Here is a 16,075-nt window from a genome sequence, read left to right on the forward strand (position 1 = left end):
GTCCAAAAAAATGCATATCTAGGACAGGCATAACTCTTACATCTCAATGAGGCAAACATCCCAATTTTTAAACTTTGAACATATATCTGTTTTTTAAAAAAGATACCTAATTGGGCCTGGGGTGTAGCTCCCTAACATCTGTGAGGCTCAGCACACCTTTCAGTCCCCAGCACTGCAAAAGAAAAGAAAGAAAGAAAAAAACACTCCCAGGTAGCTAATTGAACAATAGATATCTTTTTAAATGAATGAAAAGCTATTCAACATTATTAGTCATTGGGGGAAATGAAAGCTACAGTGTATTTATAGGATAATGTATATTAGACAGGAGAAGTCCTGTTCACTTCTCTTGTAAGTCACTGTTTATTTAGCTGACTCTAATAAAAACAGTATTTGGAACTACTTGAAACTCTTGGTGACTTTGGAAATTATTCTTGTTAATCCCCTCACCACCACAGATTGAGGCTACAATGCTTGTTTGTACATCAACATGCAAGGTAGTCATTCCCAAATATGAGCTCCTGCTTATCAAGCAGGTTTTCAGCTCAATGCTGGAGGTAAGGAATCAGGTTCTGTGGGCGGGGCCCTAATCTGCATTTCCACAAGCATTCTAGGTGTTTTAGATTCAGGTATACCACAAACCATTCTTTAAGAAATACTGGGCTGAAGAGTGCCTTTTGTATAGGTAGTAACTGATCCCAGGAAAACACTTTGGATTTCCTAGCTTACAAAAACACCTGATGCTCCTAGAAAGTCCTCTGTTTCTTTTGGGAGTTGCCTGCTTAACTTTGACCTGACAGTTCACCAAGCAGCGTGGACTATTTCCCACGGGATTTTATCTATCTCCCCAGTTGCTTCCTAGCTCAAAGTCAGAAAATAGTCTTCATTCATTTCCTTATCCCCAAATAGTATTTTAGCAAAAAAATTAAAAACAATATGAGATTTCAGAATAAATAATCACTGCAGAAAGCAAAACAGCGTGCATTGTGCCCTTATAATGTCTTGAATCGGTGGAGGGTGTCCTTTCCATCTCTTCCCTGGTTTATTTTCAACGTTACTTGCAAACATTTGCTTTCTGTTACTCAAGCACTAAGCCATGTCATGCCTTATCTAAGCACAGCAGCGCCTTCTCCATCAGTTGTGGATACGTGACAGCTATGTTATTGCAGTTTGGGTTTTGTTAAACAAAATTATGCCTGTGTCAGCTTCTGTTGACCCACTTAAATATTAAACTGTTCTTTAGATTTGGATCTGCTATTGTTCTGAAATATGCATTTATTTATGAGGTTCATCTTTTATGCATTGTATCCTCTTTCTTACAGTCTGTGAGCATTCTGAAAATATCAGAGTAAAAATTGATGGGCACCACTTCTTTGGAGTATTTTATGGGAAAACTTAGCATAAAGCATAAAAAAGAAAAGCAAGATCTAAGAACCTGAAAGGAAGTAGAATTGTCCTTCCTTACAGATTATTTGTCTCCAGGGACAATCCAGGAGAGTACGCAAGAGTGGAGTAATGTTAAAGGAATCTAGACAGACTGTTAAAACAGACTGGCCAGTGTGACTGATGGTAAGGTCAGTACATGAACATCAGTAACTTCGTGCACACAGTAGTTGTGTATATCCACTTGCCTACTTGACAACACCGTCTAGATACGCCATCTCAAATTAAATGTCTGAAACATTTTAATACCTTTGAACTTCCTCCCGTCTACCTATCTGTTTCCCAGCCCCTCCTCCCATGTCACAACTTTGTTGCCAGTCAGAATCTTATTAAGTCATCATTGATTCTTTTTTTCTTCTCTCACAGTCAGAGTTCAGCCATTGGCATAATATGTTGTGTCTAACTTCCAAAGAGTTTCTGAAAACAGTTGCTTCTCACTTACCTTCCCTTGTGGGTCACCTGTAGACCAGGGACATACTCACCTCTTGTCTGAAACCCTACAGCAGCTCCCTGCTTCCTCTCCTGGGCTCCCACAATCTGTTCTTCACACAGTAGCCAGAATTAAGCTTTTCAAGTATCAGGGTGTATCACTTATTTGCTCAAAACACTGTAGAGGCCATTAGTTACACGTGGATTAAAGCCATGCTCCTACAAGGAGGTCTGGTGTCAGTGCCTTGGCCTCATCCCCTGTCCCTCTTCCCCCTCTCCCCTTCTCCTTCCTTGTACTCGGTCCCTTCAGCCTCCTTGGTCTTCACCTTACAGGTGCATCTCCACTTCATCAGTCTCCACCATTTAGGTCTTGGCTTTTGGCTCTCTGAGAGAGGTGTTCTCAGTTCTAACCATAGCACCCACTGTGTTTATCTTTATTTTTTAATTAATTGCTTGTTTGTTTACAGTCCTGGGATTGAATCTAGGGCCTTGCACAAGCAAAGCAAGCACTGAGCTCCTTCCCCAGCTCCCTTTATTTTTAATTTTGAGACAGGGTCTCACAAAGTTGCAGAGGCTGGCCTCAAGTTTGCAATCCCCCTGACTCAGCCTCCTGACTTGCTGTGATTACAGGCATGCATCACTGTGCCTGGCTTGATTTATCTTTATATCCCATGGCATCTTCATGCTGAATAAATGGGGTATTCACTTTTTTACCCTGCCTGGCCACTTCAGACATTTCCATTCGTGACTTGCAGAATAGACTCATGGTTTTGTGAGAAGAAAAAGACATTTCTTAATCTTGTTTGTACCTCTGGCATCTAACACAGTTCAGGTTTATAGTGTGAATGAATAACTTAGACAATTACTATATGCAGCGCTTTATTTTTTCTTGATTCGGATTTCGTGTGATTTTGAGTTTAACACTACTAAAACAGATGAGCTGAACAACATCTTGTTTTGAAGAAGTCAAAAGAGTTGTTCTGTTGTGCACAAAGAAGGGCAGAAAGTAAGAGGGAATAGATTTTGTACCTACCACTGCGCATGGCAGCCCGGTTGCAAGGAACTGTGCTCTTTTGTCCCAGTGTCTTTCGTTTTGTGTGTTAGTAAAGTGTAGTCTTATATTTGATGTTTTCTTTCTTTTCTGTTCATATGTAGAAAGAGATGATCAGTCAGCACAGAGGAAAACTCCAAATTGGTAGGGCTGAAAGTACGGTTGGGCTGTTACTTCCGGCTCAATACTATCAGGACTATTTAATCTTAAATGTAAGATTGAATTAAAGCCAAACTTCCTACATATTGTGGATGTCCTTGTCTATTTCTGCTGCCTTTCCTGTGCGTCCTGAAGGGAATCGCTGTGCCATCTTGGAGATTTGCGCTCTTGTGAAATCTGGCTGTGGTGAAAATGAAGCCCTTGGGCCTCACAGAGGGCTTTTGCTCGGGCATCATTCCTTAGGATAAGAAGAGCCAATCCTGCCTTTCAAACGGACTGCATTTCGAACTTCAGGGTGCAGAAGCAGCTGGCTTTAGGTACTCAGGCACTCCCGGCCCCATCAGGGTTGGATCAGGGTGGTGTCTATGGCTGCTATGCAGAAATCTGGCTTACTGAGAAGGTGCAGTGCCAGGTGGGGTGGCTAGGAAAGATACTCATCTTAAGCCAGAACATCACAGATCAGTGTGTTCCAAACTCCCAAATGGGATAAATGTTTTAGTTCTTAGTTCATTTTTTTTGTTGAGCCCTTTACCATTGTAGTCATAATGGGATCCTAATTTTTGTTTCCAGATGTCTGTCAAGCTTATGTAATTGTTTCAGTTACTAAGTATTCATCATATGTGTATCAAAAATCCAAATGAACATATTAAAGCATACTGTTACCAGTTATTTCAACCAAATAAATTTCACCAGTCTATCTGAGCATTTCCTATTTTCACAGTTAGATAGAAAAAGTATTTCCCTTTTTAAATTTTTTTAAAGATACAACGTCTATTGATTTCCTCTCATTAAAAAAAAAAAAAATCAATACACTAGGCCCCACTTTCCTTAAGGATTCCCCACTTTTCTCAGTACAAAAGCCAAGCATTTTGACTACTGTTTAGGGAAATGCGTTTTTTGAAGAACTGCTTCTTAAACTCTTTTTCTTTTTAATTACAGTTTATCTCTGTACCGGGGTAATTGCAGGCCCATCAGATTTGAGCCACCAATGCTGGATTTCCATGAACAGTAAGTTTAACATTTTTGGACTCTATTTTCCTGTTAAACTATCATTTTATATGTATTTGTCTTGTCTTTGGCCTGTGTTATCTATGTAAGAAAATTATGTTCAAGTCACCAGGAAACAAATGTTGAATCTAGTTCAATACTAGGAAACAACTATTAGGAGTCTAATATAATAATACTGAGAACATTTGAAAAATACCCCCACATTGCACTCTTTGGTTCGGAGAATCTTATCTTCAGAAGCAGCATGAAACTTAATAGGTTAACTTTTCTGATCAGCACTTTATTTTCTTTCTTATTATTTAAAAGTTTTTTTTATGGGCAGAACAACAGTGATTTTACTACTGGAAGTCTAGGCTAAGGAAATAGTATTTGCTAGACGCATATGCTTTTTTTTTTTTTTAAGACACCATACTGGGTTTGAACCCAGGTGTGCTTTACCACTGAGCTGTAGCCCCAGCCCTTACTTTTTACTTTGAGACAGTGTCTCACTAAGTTGCTGAGGCTAGCCTGAAACTTGGAATTCTCCTGTCTCAGCCTCCTTGGTCACTGGGATTACACACGTGCACCAAAGTACAGCTTTTATACGTCACAACAGAGAAAGTATCACCAACCCAGAAAGGCTGGCAAAAGCAGATGCTACATACAGACCCAGTCCAAGAACAAAACTGCTTCCTTACACTGTCCTTATTGCTCACCTTCTACCTCTGGGACTCAGGTTTCACACATTTCAGAAACTTACGGAGAAACAGGGTTTTACTCTATTGGGCTCCAACCCGATTAAGCAGATGGATGAGGAGAGCACCTGCACCATCAATCATACCATCCTCAACTCCACCTCCTTCCTGGCCTCTGCCTCTAGGCCCTCACCCTGACCCCTCCTGCTCCAAATCAGTTCCTTTCCTTTATTTTCTGGACATGAAGCCACCCATCTTCCAGGTTGGCCTGTGAGCTTTTAAAGAGCAGGCTGTAGAATTTCTTCTTCTGTCTCCAGAAACTGCCCCCCTGCCTGCCCCCAACGAGAATCCCACAGGGCTTTGGAAGCCAGTGAGTGCCCCCATCCCAAGGTCTTAAGAGAGGGGTAGTAAGGGGTGAGAATCGAGGGATTGGGCAGCCCAGGTGAGCTCTTTTTGGGCAGGGCCAGTCACAGCAGTGCCACTTGGTAAGTTAGCAGAAATTTAAAAGGGACAAGAGGAAGCCATGTATGTTTCGGCTCCACTAATTAGAATCCCTGATAGGGTCACAGTGAAGCTTGGATTTTGGTTCTTCATGTGTGCGTATGCATCTGGCAGTGTGTTTTACTGGTATGATCAGACTGTTCGGGCAATTTTAGACCTTTTTCCTTCATTAATATAAGTAATGCTGTGTACTATAAGCTTGTCCTAAATGAAAATGTATGTGCTGAATAGCAATCCTGTTGAGTTTAACTGTTCCCTCATTCTTGGACATTTAGTTGTTTCTTTTTTCTCTTCATGCCATTGCTATAGTGAATGTCTATGCATAAAGGCTTCAGTTTGTTTTTTAATTTTTGAGATTGGTGGGTAGGTAGGTAAATGTTAGACTATTTCCTTAGTCTAGATTTCCAGGAGTAAAATCCCTATTGTTAAAGTGTTGATGTACATTGTCAAATTGCTCTTTTCCTTACTTAGAAAGGTAGTTTTATTTATTTCACTGCCATTTACTCAGGTATCTATTGTTCGATACATTGATATCCTGACTCAACAGATGAAAATTACAACTGTCTTTAATGCTATCAAAGTTGTACTTAGCTGTTTTTACTATAATAAACATACTAAGTTTAAATAATTTATAATTTAAAACCTAGAATAATCAAAATATATCAGTTAAACTTTTTCGAATGATTAGCCACCAGAAGTAAAAGATATTTGATAGCAGGTGTTTAATGGAGATTGTATTCCCACAGAGATCCCATGGATTTGGGGGGCTGGAGTGCAGATAGAAGTTTGCATACTTAATTGTGCATTTCTAGATGTAATCAGTATTTGGAAGTAGTCATTATGTAAATAAAATTAACTAGTGTGAGGGTTTAAAGACCGTGTGTTCAGATAGATAGTAAGTCACTATTTGGTTCTGTATGAGAACCTGTGGTTGGAAACGACCTTCACGTGGAGACACAGGACCTTTAGGAAGCTATTGGGTCAGGCGGGCTCTGCCTTTGCTGCTCTCTACTGAGTGGGACATCTTTCCCTGCTTGATACCTGCCTTCTGCCATGTTAAAACACTGCAGGGAGGACTTCCCAGTCTCAGGAACTGCATGGAGGTAGGTTTCTGTTCTTTATAAATTACCCAGAATGTGGTATTTCATCAGAGCAGCCCCGAATGGACTAAGATAGACTCAGTGCTGAAACTACAAGGAATATAGAGTTCTTTAATCCACTTACAGAAATACGTCACCGAATCTCCTTACAAATGCAACATATTTAATGAAACAAGGAATATATTGATGTATATCAGGAGAGTTCATTATTTTTCAAATCAAGACTGTTTTGTTTCCAGTGTGTTCTCCTATTCCAGAGTGAATCACATTAGAGACTGAGGAACTCATGCCAAGACTATGGCACTAAGCAGTATCTGTGGCACTTTGTCAAGAGATGTGGGAGAGGAGATCAGTGCATAGTATCAGGATTTTAGTCTAAAGTAGTGAGGGGGTTGTAGTGGGTGTAGCTCTTGCCTAGTTCTTGGTAGAGCATTTGCAAGTAGAAGTCCAACTTTGAAAAACTTGGTACAGGTAAGTATTCTCAAAATATTCTTTAAAAAGTTATATGCAACTGGTGTTTTTTTTTTTTTTTTTTTTTACTTCAGTATTTGTTTTTTGAGAAAGTTTTGTAAATTTTATTTTGAGATAAATACCTGAACTAAAACTAGAAATTCCTGTTCCAAATTAACTGTCTCTCAATCCATCAAGCAATGCTCCACCACCAAAATAGGAGAAGTTGGGATAAGATCAAGCAAGATTCTGGATTGATGATCTTGACCGTTTTTGTGTCATGGATCTCTTTGGGATGGATGAAAGCTGTGGACCCTCTTGCTTCCTGTCTCCCAATACACATACACACACACACACACACACACACACACCACTTTGCATACAGGTTCAAGGGGTTTATAGACATTCCCCTCCAAGTCTACTAGTAGTGGGTTCTTTGGAGCTACTTAGGAATTCCCGTGCTGGGCCATGGTTGATAAATCACCACCACAGAACTTATAGGAGTTGCCTGCTAAGCAAGCAGTATACGCTCACTGTAGTAAGCTTTAAAAAATACTTATTTGTGGGGGCAGGGAGAGGGAAATAAAATGCTACTCATAATCCAACACCTGGAAACCTTAAATTTGAGCTTGTTTTCTTTGGGGTGGGTACCAGGGATTGAATTTAGGCACTCAACCACAGAGCCACATCCCCAGCTCTATTTTGTATTTTATTTAGAGACAGGGTCTCACCAAGTTGCTTAGGACCTTTCTTTTCCTGAGGCTGGGTTTGAGCACAACAATCTTCCTGCCTGCCGCAGCCTCTTGAGCCGCTGGCGTGTGCCACTGTGCCCAGCTGAGGTTGCTTTTTGAGTCCTTTTCTGTGTATCACTACTCATTTATTAAGTTATAAAAGTATAACCATATTTCCTGAACATAGTATTTTATAACCTGCTTCTTGACTTCCTATATTATGTATACTGATAAAAATTCCACTGACTTTTCTGTTACTTTTACAGTTTTAAAGAAAAATAATATAGGTATATTTGTTAAATTCATTCACTGGAATTGTTTAAGATGTTTCTTTCTTGTGATCAGTGCTGAATTTAATGGTTTAAATGCAACCATGCCTATTTCCTTAGCAGACTGCCCTGTTGAAGTTTTTAGTTACCTTTAGACTAGAGAATAATTTATCATGAACAAGAGGCAACTGATCAGAATAAAAGAACCAGTCTCTGACTGGAAAGAGAATAAATGGGATTCCTTAGCGGGACTGGTCCTTGGTCATAGAGAAACAGAAATCTCCTGAGCTTAGAGAAAGTCTGGAAGGTTTGCTGAAGACACACGGAAAGAAGGACAAACCAGTACAGTACAAACCAGGGTCAGGGAGCACAGTGAAGAAATTTATCTGAAGCATAGGGAAGTAGCTGTTCCCTAAAGTAGCAGACTTATGCTTGATTTCAAAATGGTGGAAACAAACAAAAAGAAAACTCTTGGCTGTGGTTTGAATGTTTGTGTGTCCCCTCTCCCCCATCTATGTGTTGGAACTGTACTTCCTATGTGACGATGGTAGGAAAGGGGGCTCTGTAGATGATTAAGTCCTGAGAGAGGGCAGGACTCTGAGGAATGGGTTAATGTCCTTGTGAAAGGTGCCCATAGAGCTGCCTTGCTCTTCCCACCATGTGAGTATAGCAGGAAGACCAGAGAGAGGGCCATTGCTAGACCCCAAACATGCTGGCCCTCGATCTCCGATTCACAGCCTCTCCAACTGTGAGAAATGTATTTCTGTTGTTTATAAGCCACCCATTATATGGTGTTTTATTAATGCAGCTGAAAGAACTAAGACCTTGGGTGCAGAAAGGCTTTAAATAATGGGAGAACAGTCTGAGAACAGCTAAATGGGAAGTGTATTTTATCTCACAAAGGTAGAAGCAAATCTGTAGGAGCTAAGGGGTGGGCATATGTGAACTTATGCATATAATGGTTCAGTTAGAGAAGTAGAAACAGCCAGAGATTCTAAATGTGTTGGTCAGAGAGTGTGTGTGTGTGTGTGTGTGTGTGTGTGTGTGTGTATGGAGGGTCTATCATAAGGAGTTGGCTTAATATGGTTCTAGGAACTAGTCAAGTAAGTTGAGATTCTGCAGGGGCAGGCAGCCAGGAGGGAAAGATCAGGAGTCAGCTGGACCTCCCAGGGTAGGGGCTAAAGCTTACAGTCTGCAGGTGGGCCTTCAGGGAAGGCTCTGGGGAAGGGATACTGCTAGTCCAGCTGCTGTTTGGAGTCTCTCCACCCGCACAAAGTCTAAGCTGTCTTTGAAAGGGCTTCCAACTGATTGACAGGCCCACCTAGAATAATATCCTCTTTGATTAACTTAAAGTGAATTGATTGGGTGCTTTAATTACATTTGCAAAATCCCTCCTAGTAGTACCTGGATTAGTATGTGACTGAATAGCTGGGAGAAGGGATACTGACACAGTCACCGCTGCCTGACCCCCATCTTGCAGCCCTTGGGAGAGAACAGGTATAACTCACATTAACCAGAAACAAGCTGGAAAGGAATTCTGGGGACTGCAGGTTGGTGTCACAAAGCCATCACATGGTTATAAACCCAGAGGTTCCTAAATTTAGTACTTTTATTGTAAAACATGGAAGGCGATGGGGTTGAAAATTTTGCTTAGTAATTTTAGAGCTGAGGTTCTTTTTATGAAACTTTACAGTAGTTTTAGGACAAAGAACATGAAACTGTACATTTTCACTGCCAAAAACAATTTCCAATGGCATCAGCAAGTAGCTGATTGCTGAAGGAGATCCAGAGATACTTTATGACACACCCTCTTTAAAGTATTGCACCTTTTTTTCCCTCTCCGAAACGAAAAGCTTGTTAGATGGCTGAAGTTTTTTCCCATATATTTCTTTCTGCCTCCAAACTTTCCTGCTCTTTCTTAAAGGAATATTAACTGAAAAACAATCAGAGAATACCACAGCATAGAGCGGCCCACTTCACGCCTGTCGCCTGGTCAGCCTCTCCCCACTTCTCTTTTGCTACCACTCCAGCCTTTTCATTTACCCTTAGGGAAAGTGGCCCTGTCCCTGACTCAGGAGTAAGTCCCATGAAATCTCAGTCAGTAATGAGCCCATTCTCATGATCAGTTCAGGGATAGACACACCCCTGTTTTAGGCATTTGTACCCAGGGACTTCTGGAAAGCCCCTCTCCCCAAAAGGAGACACAGGAAAGAAAGCGCCCTCTTCCTTGCTGGGACTTGTCTGTCTGTGGTGCCGGGAACTGTGGCCCCATCCTGCCATCAGTGTTAGAGCTGAGCAGTTTGTCTCACAGAATGGAAGAACAAAAAGGGCTGTGTCCTTGGAAGCCTTGTCCAACTGCTGAGTTCACAGGCCCTGGGCCTGCCCCCCTTGGGTCTCTCTGTTAGGTGACACTTGTTAGTCACATCTTCCTTGATCTCTTGTGGAGTGCACAGTGCTTCCTCGCTCAGATCTTTCTCGGCCCCACTCGTGTGAACCGCCCTCTGCTTTCCTCCTGTGTCTAAGCCTCTTCTTCCTCCTTCTCTTTCAAGGGCTTCTGTCCACTGCCTGCCTCTGCTCTCCCACCTCACCCAACGTGTCTGACATATGCCTGTGATTTCCCCGACCCCGTACCCCACGCCATCACTCACCATGATAGTGTCACCAACGTCACTGTCATCGCAACGTGTCTTGCTGCAACTTCAGTCTCTGAGTGACCCCACCAGGTGGGAATCCGGGGGGCTTCCTGGCATTTGCCCTCAGAGCACTACCATCACCCCTGCCACACCTGTGACTGGAGGGGCCTTTGCTCATCCTCTCCTTCTCACTGCCCCCGCTTCTCCTCCTAGTCCAGGCCCCATCACTTCATATTGTCCTCCAGCACAAACCTGCCATTCTCCAACTTATGATCCATACTGTCAACAGAAAAATCCTCTTAATATTAAAATCTGATCATGCCACCCCTCAAAAAAAAGTCCTTTAGTCAGTTCCTATTGTCAAAAGATAAATGCCAAATCTCCTGTGTGCCCACCACACATGTGGAGAGCACCACACCATTCCTGAAGTCACTAAGGTCTTCCTGAGTTCCAGGAATCATATTACGCATACTTTGAGAATTTCCCTCTAGCAGGATTTTTTTTTTGGCATCAGGGATTGAACCCAGGAGCACTTAACCACTGAGCCACATCCCCAGCCCTTTTTATTTTTTATGTTTTATTTTGAGACAGGGTCTAGCTAAATTCCTTGGGGCTTTGCTTAGTTGCTGAGGCTGGCTTTGAACTCATGATCCTCCTGCCTCAGCCTCCTGAGTCTGTTAGAGCCATGCACCACCACACCTGGCTCTAACAGGATTTTTTGTTTGTTTGTTTGTTTTTGGTGGTGCTGAGGGTTTAACGGGAGTCTCCACACAGTTGGAAAAGTGGAGAGAACAAATGGCGGATTTGCTCTTAAGGACTCAGCGGTGGGGAAGGCTTCTGCCGTGTCTGCTTTGTATCTTTGTTATTTGTGAACTGTTGGAGCACAGCAGACACATAGGGCCTTTCGTTCCCTGATTGTCCGGCAGGTGATAATATTAACCAGGTCATTCTGCGTAACTAACGTGCCAGACTACATTTGGTCCCTCTGTTTTTTGGTCAGTGCCATAGTCATCTGGTTGTCACAGAGGTTAACTGAAACTTGTCAAAGTAAGTGTGACTGTGCTGGAAAGAGTCCTGAGGAGGTGAGGAATCTGCGGAAAGGCCAGAGGTACAGCTGCCCCTTGGGATAGAGGGTCTGCATGATCAGCACCCCCAGGACTCCTCTCTGCCCGTCATTTGTGCCTCTCTCTGTTGGCTTACTCTCTGTCACTGCCAATGTCTTTTCCCTCAGTGATGGCAAGAATCCTATGACTGCTTCCAGACTTGCACTCTGGAGCTTTCTTCCACTGGGAAGCACTTGCTTCTGCTCCTTTAGCATAAAAAAGCTCAGTGTAGAGCCCAGAGTGATCACAGTCAGGTGTGTCCACCCACCGTGCAGACCAGAGGGGGTTTAGCAGTGGACATCTCCAGGTGCCATTCCTGTATTTGTCGGGCAGCCACTCCTCAGCCTGTTGAGCCCCAGGGGCCAGTACCTGCCCAGCCAAGGTGGAAACTTTCTGTACCCGTAGTCTCACGTTGACCCCACAGAGGTGGAATGGATCCCCACCTAAAGTTTGGCTAGGATACCAGGATGATGTCACACATGCACTAAGCGGGTTTGAAGTGGTCTGATAAGCAGATGTTCCTTAACTTAATCTGGGTGTATGTCTCCATAAACCTTAAGTTCAAAATGTTAATAAGTCAAAACCTGTGTAATACACCTCGCCTACCAACAACAGCTCAGCCTGGCCTCCCTTTTTCCTTTTTCTTTTCTTTTTTTGTTTTTGTTTTTGGAATGGGGCCTCAAGCATGCCAAGCACCCACTCTATACTGAGCTGCACCACCACCCCCCAGCCTAACCTCCTTTAAATGTCCCCAAAACCCTGACATTAGCCTACAGTTGGGCAGAGTCATCTGGCACAGAGCTTTCTTCAATAGTGTCGCATTCTCGTGGAATTTGTGAAATACCTGGAGCCAGAAAGCACTGGCAACACAGCCCAGTGCCAGTCTCAGTCGCTTCCCCCTTGATCTGTGGCTGACCAGGAGCTGCAGCCACATAGTGTGAGCCAAGAAAAGATCCACATTCAAATGATGATTCCTATTGAGTGCAGGTTGTTTTTGCACCATCTTAAGCTTGAAAAATCCTAAGCTGAGCCATCATAAGTTGGGGACCATCTACACTTATGTAAGGACACTTTCTGGAGAAACCACAGCAGGTTCCCAAGCAGGTCCGAAAGTGGCTTCAGAGAGCAAAGAAAGGAAATTTGCTTGGCTTTTATTGAGATTCAGGGCCGAGGCTGGTGGGGGATTCTTGCATGGTCTGTACTTCTCACTAGGGCCTGGAAAGGCTGTGGGCTTGTCTGTTGGCTTGCCCGGATGTAGCAAGATGAGGGGCATCAGTGGGGCTTGGAAACCACCGCTGATAAGCATAAGAAATGAAGGGAGAGGTAATGTGTGTTCGTAATTTTAATAGCCAGTGGAGTCGTGGTCCTCACTACTCCTGGCATCTGCTAAAGGATTTCAGGCCCTTTGGTAAGAAGGCAATGAGAAGTCCCTTTGCTTCTGTAGACCACCCTCCAAGTGGCTCCTCCCCACCTTGGTCAGCCCTACTGCACCCTAGAACTGAAAACTCATTAGGTTAGCATCTTGATTTTTCATCCTTTAGTTTAAACTGATTCTTCAGGCCTACTTTTCCTGCCTCCCTCTCTCCCCCACCACCAGCAGCCCACTGCAGCAGCCCCTTTCTCTTTCCACCCCTCCCCCACTGATTTACACGAATTCTGTTAAATGTTCTGTTTCCATAACAACTTCTTTTTTCAAACATTTATTGCAGACTGTAAAAGATGCCTTCGTTGGAAACTTGTTTTCCTGAGTTCTTCGGCTTATATAATTATTAAGGGCAGAAAATCTTGTTTTCAAATCCAAAGTTTGAAACGGCTACTTAATGTGTCAAGACTGGACATTTAAATGTTTGTCACTAAAAATGGAAGTCTTTATTCTCAAAGTAAATTCAGTTTATGAAGGTGCCCCTCTCTATGGACTTGGGGCATTCTTGGGAAGGTCAGGCAGGCCTCCTTTCTGAAGGAGTGTTTGATGCCCCTTGGCCTTTCAGTTGCTGGCTCTTCAGTCTTTTTGTAAGAGCCTTTCCACCAATGTGTTTCTGAGTTGATGGTAGGATTTTGTGGTAATTGAGTGGTACAGAGTACTGCATATTGATTCTGCCCAACTTCCTGCCAAAAGCTGTGTAGAACAGAGTGCTGTGTCCCAGCCATTCAGAAGGTTTGTCTAAGGGCACTTGCTAGTCCATTTCTCCAGCTGTTTCCTGGCATTTAGTGTCATATTTCTGTGGCATAGGAAACTTGCCATTGACCACAAAATTGCAGCATATTTTCCAAGCTGGTCTCATTCATACTGCTTGTTCCTAATTCTTTAGAGCCTCTGACTCTTCTAGAATACAGACAGTTAGTGGCTAGTTCTGTTGCTGCAGCGCAGAGAACAGCTGTCCACTTGCATCAGCCTGGTTCATCTATAAATACTCGACACTGTCCCCTTTGTGCCTCCTTCTGTTTTTGGAGCAGCCAATAATGGAAACAAACAGGACCAGCATGGGCCTTGTCTAGAAATCTTTATTTTTAAATTCTACCTGTCCAGCCAAGCAGGTCACACAGGCTGCGTGTGATCAGCAGAATTCTAAGATGGTCTGCAAATGTTCAGGCCTCTAGTTAATGTACTGACCACACTTTTTCCCCATTACTCAAACACTAACCCAAGTGTCCCTGTCAGAATTTACAAAGTATAATGAAGGTCCCAGATCAACTGACCTTTAAGAGAGAGAGATTCTCTGTGTGGGCCTGAACTAATCCTTGAGCCTTTTAAGTGTGTTTGCAGCAATTAGGAACAGAAATGTTGGAGATTTGAAGCACAAGAGGTATTCGATGCAAGGGAGCTACTTCACACTGGTTTTGGAAATAGAAGAACTGAATAGCAAGAGGTAGAGCAACCTGAATTCTGCCGACAATCTGAATGGGTTTAGAAGAGGACTGTGAGCTTCAAATGAGAAACCAGCCTGCCCATACCAGGAGGCAGAAGCCTGAGACCCTCAGCAGATAATGCAGCCATTCTTAAAGAATGCTACAATAAGTGGTGTTGCTTTCAACCACTAAGTTTGTGGCAATTGGTTACAAAGCACAGAAAAATAATGCACTGTGTATTTATAAGTAAGCATGTGCCATAGTCCTGAATCTGCTCATGTCACCAAGGGAAAAGGGTGGAGCAGAGAGCCTCCCTCTGCTTCCTGCTGGGTACACTGCCCAGAATGAGAGGCAGCCTACTCTGTGCAGACACTCATGCCTAGAATGGCCTGCTTATGCCCTCCCTCTGTCCTTGTTACTCCAGGCTTCACTGAACAACCTAAGAACGTGACCCGTCTCCTCTGAGCAAGAGTTCGTCTCTATGGGACGTGGCCTAGGGCCTTTCCTTTCTGCTCATTCACTGAAGAGAGGGCAAGGCCAGCCTCAGTGGCACTGTGGAATCCTGTGTCCTTGCTTCAGCGTCCTTTGATACAGCGGGCCCTCTGCAGCCCTGTCTTTTTAAAAGATACCTCAAAGACCTGTCCATCTTATACCTTGTTTTCTCCTTAACTGGGACTGATTAAAGTCACACAAGGGATAACATTAAGTAGTGACTGATTGATATTTATCCTGAATTCTATTTGGATTGTAGCTGAGCATATTTTTAAAACACAGTACAGAAGTGGTGAACTTTCAGGTTGAAAGGAGTCTGTTTTTATTTCTGTACTGTCATTGTTCTTCCATGTCTATACAAAGCTTGAGGAAGAAGACTTTCTCTTCCATGCAGTACTATAGACGGCTTCTTCCTGCAGTGTCCTGGCCATAGTGTGAGGCCCTGCATGGGTTTGTACCTGCTCACCTGTTTCAGAGTCCTGAGTTCCCATCTAGGATCCACGAGCCAGTTGGTTAAGGGGGTCTAAAAATTGAGCAGGTTGGTTGCTTCTTATTTGAGGGTCTGAGAGTATTTAGCTTCCTGCTCCATAATGCCAGAAGTGTCCTCACAAACCTGCTTTCCTTAGCCTGCCATCGCCAGTCAGAACCCAAGCCCTGGTTCCACTCTTAACCTGTAGCAGGCTGTTGAGCCATGGAACTACCGTGGGCCTTGTGGTGGCTGGGCTGTGAGCCAAGGAGAGATGTTAGCCCAGGTTTCTGCTTTCCTGAGTAAAGCAGAGAAACTAGTTTGTGGAATCCCAGCTTTCAGGGCAGTCTGGGTACAGCCTTCCCAGGAGAGCTGCTGCAGTAGGGCCCTTGGCCGGGGAGCATCTGCCCGACTTCTGCAGAGCAGCGGCACCCACAGCTTTCCACAAGCCAGGCTTGGTTTAGGCCTCAGAGGCAGCCTCAGCCTCAGCCTCAGCCGCAAAACTCACATCAGCTTGTAAAGAAATCCTCCAATGGTGTATGAAATAAAACAGCGTGAACTGTTATCAAAACCATTTTTAGAAGTGTGATATGAGTACAAAAGACAGTGAAGAGTTCTTAACTTATGCATTTTTTGGACCCTGTTGTGTATTTTGGGTAATATGGAAAAAAGATGTTATCATTCCATTTCAGGAAAGACAGAAAATGTAGAGTCCCAGATTC

The 16,075-nt window shown here is 43.3% G+C and overlaps 1 protein-coding gene across 4 annotated transcripts in view; it reads left to right on the forward strand.

Moving 5' to 3' along the window:
- Window positions 1–16,075, forward strand: part of Tmem131 (transmembrane protein 131) — a 160,424-nt gene that overhangs the window by 72,421 nt on the left and 71,928 nt on the right. For 3 of the 4 annotated variants that reach the window (XM_071601865.1, XM_027950670.2, XM_071601866.1), the window contains exon 4: window positions 4,019–4,087. In XM_071601865.1, coding sequence (XP_071457966.1) covers window positions 4,019–4,087 — 69 coding nt within the window. Of the gene's footprint in view, window positions 1–3,294; window positions 3,397–4,018; window positions 4,088–16,075 lie in introns of those variants that run through there. The other variant, XM_071601867.1, reaches the window with a different exon arrangement.

Source organism: Marmota flaviventris, chromosome 14 (assembly GCF_047511675.1).
Source record: "Marmota flaviventris isolate mMarFla1 chromosome 14, mMarFla1.hap1, whole genome shotgun sequence".
NCBI lineage: Eukaryota > Metazoa > Chordata > Mammalia > Rodentia > Sciuridae > Marmota > Marmota flaviventris.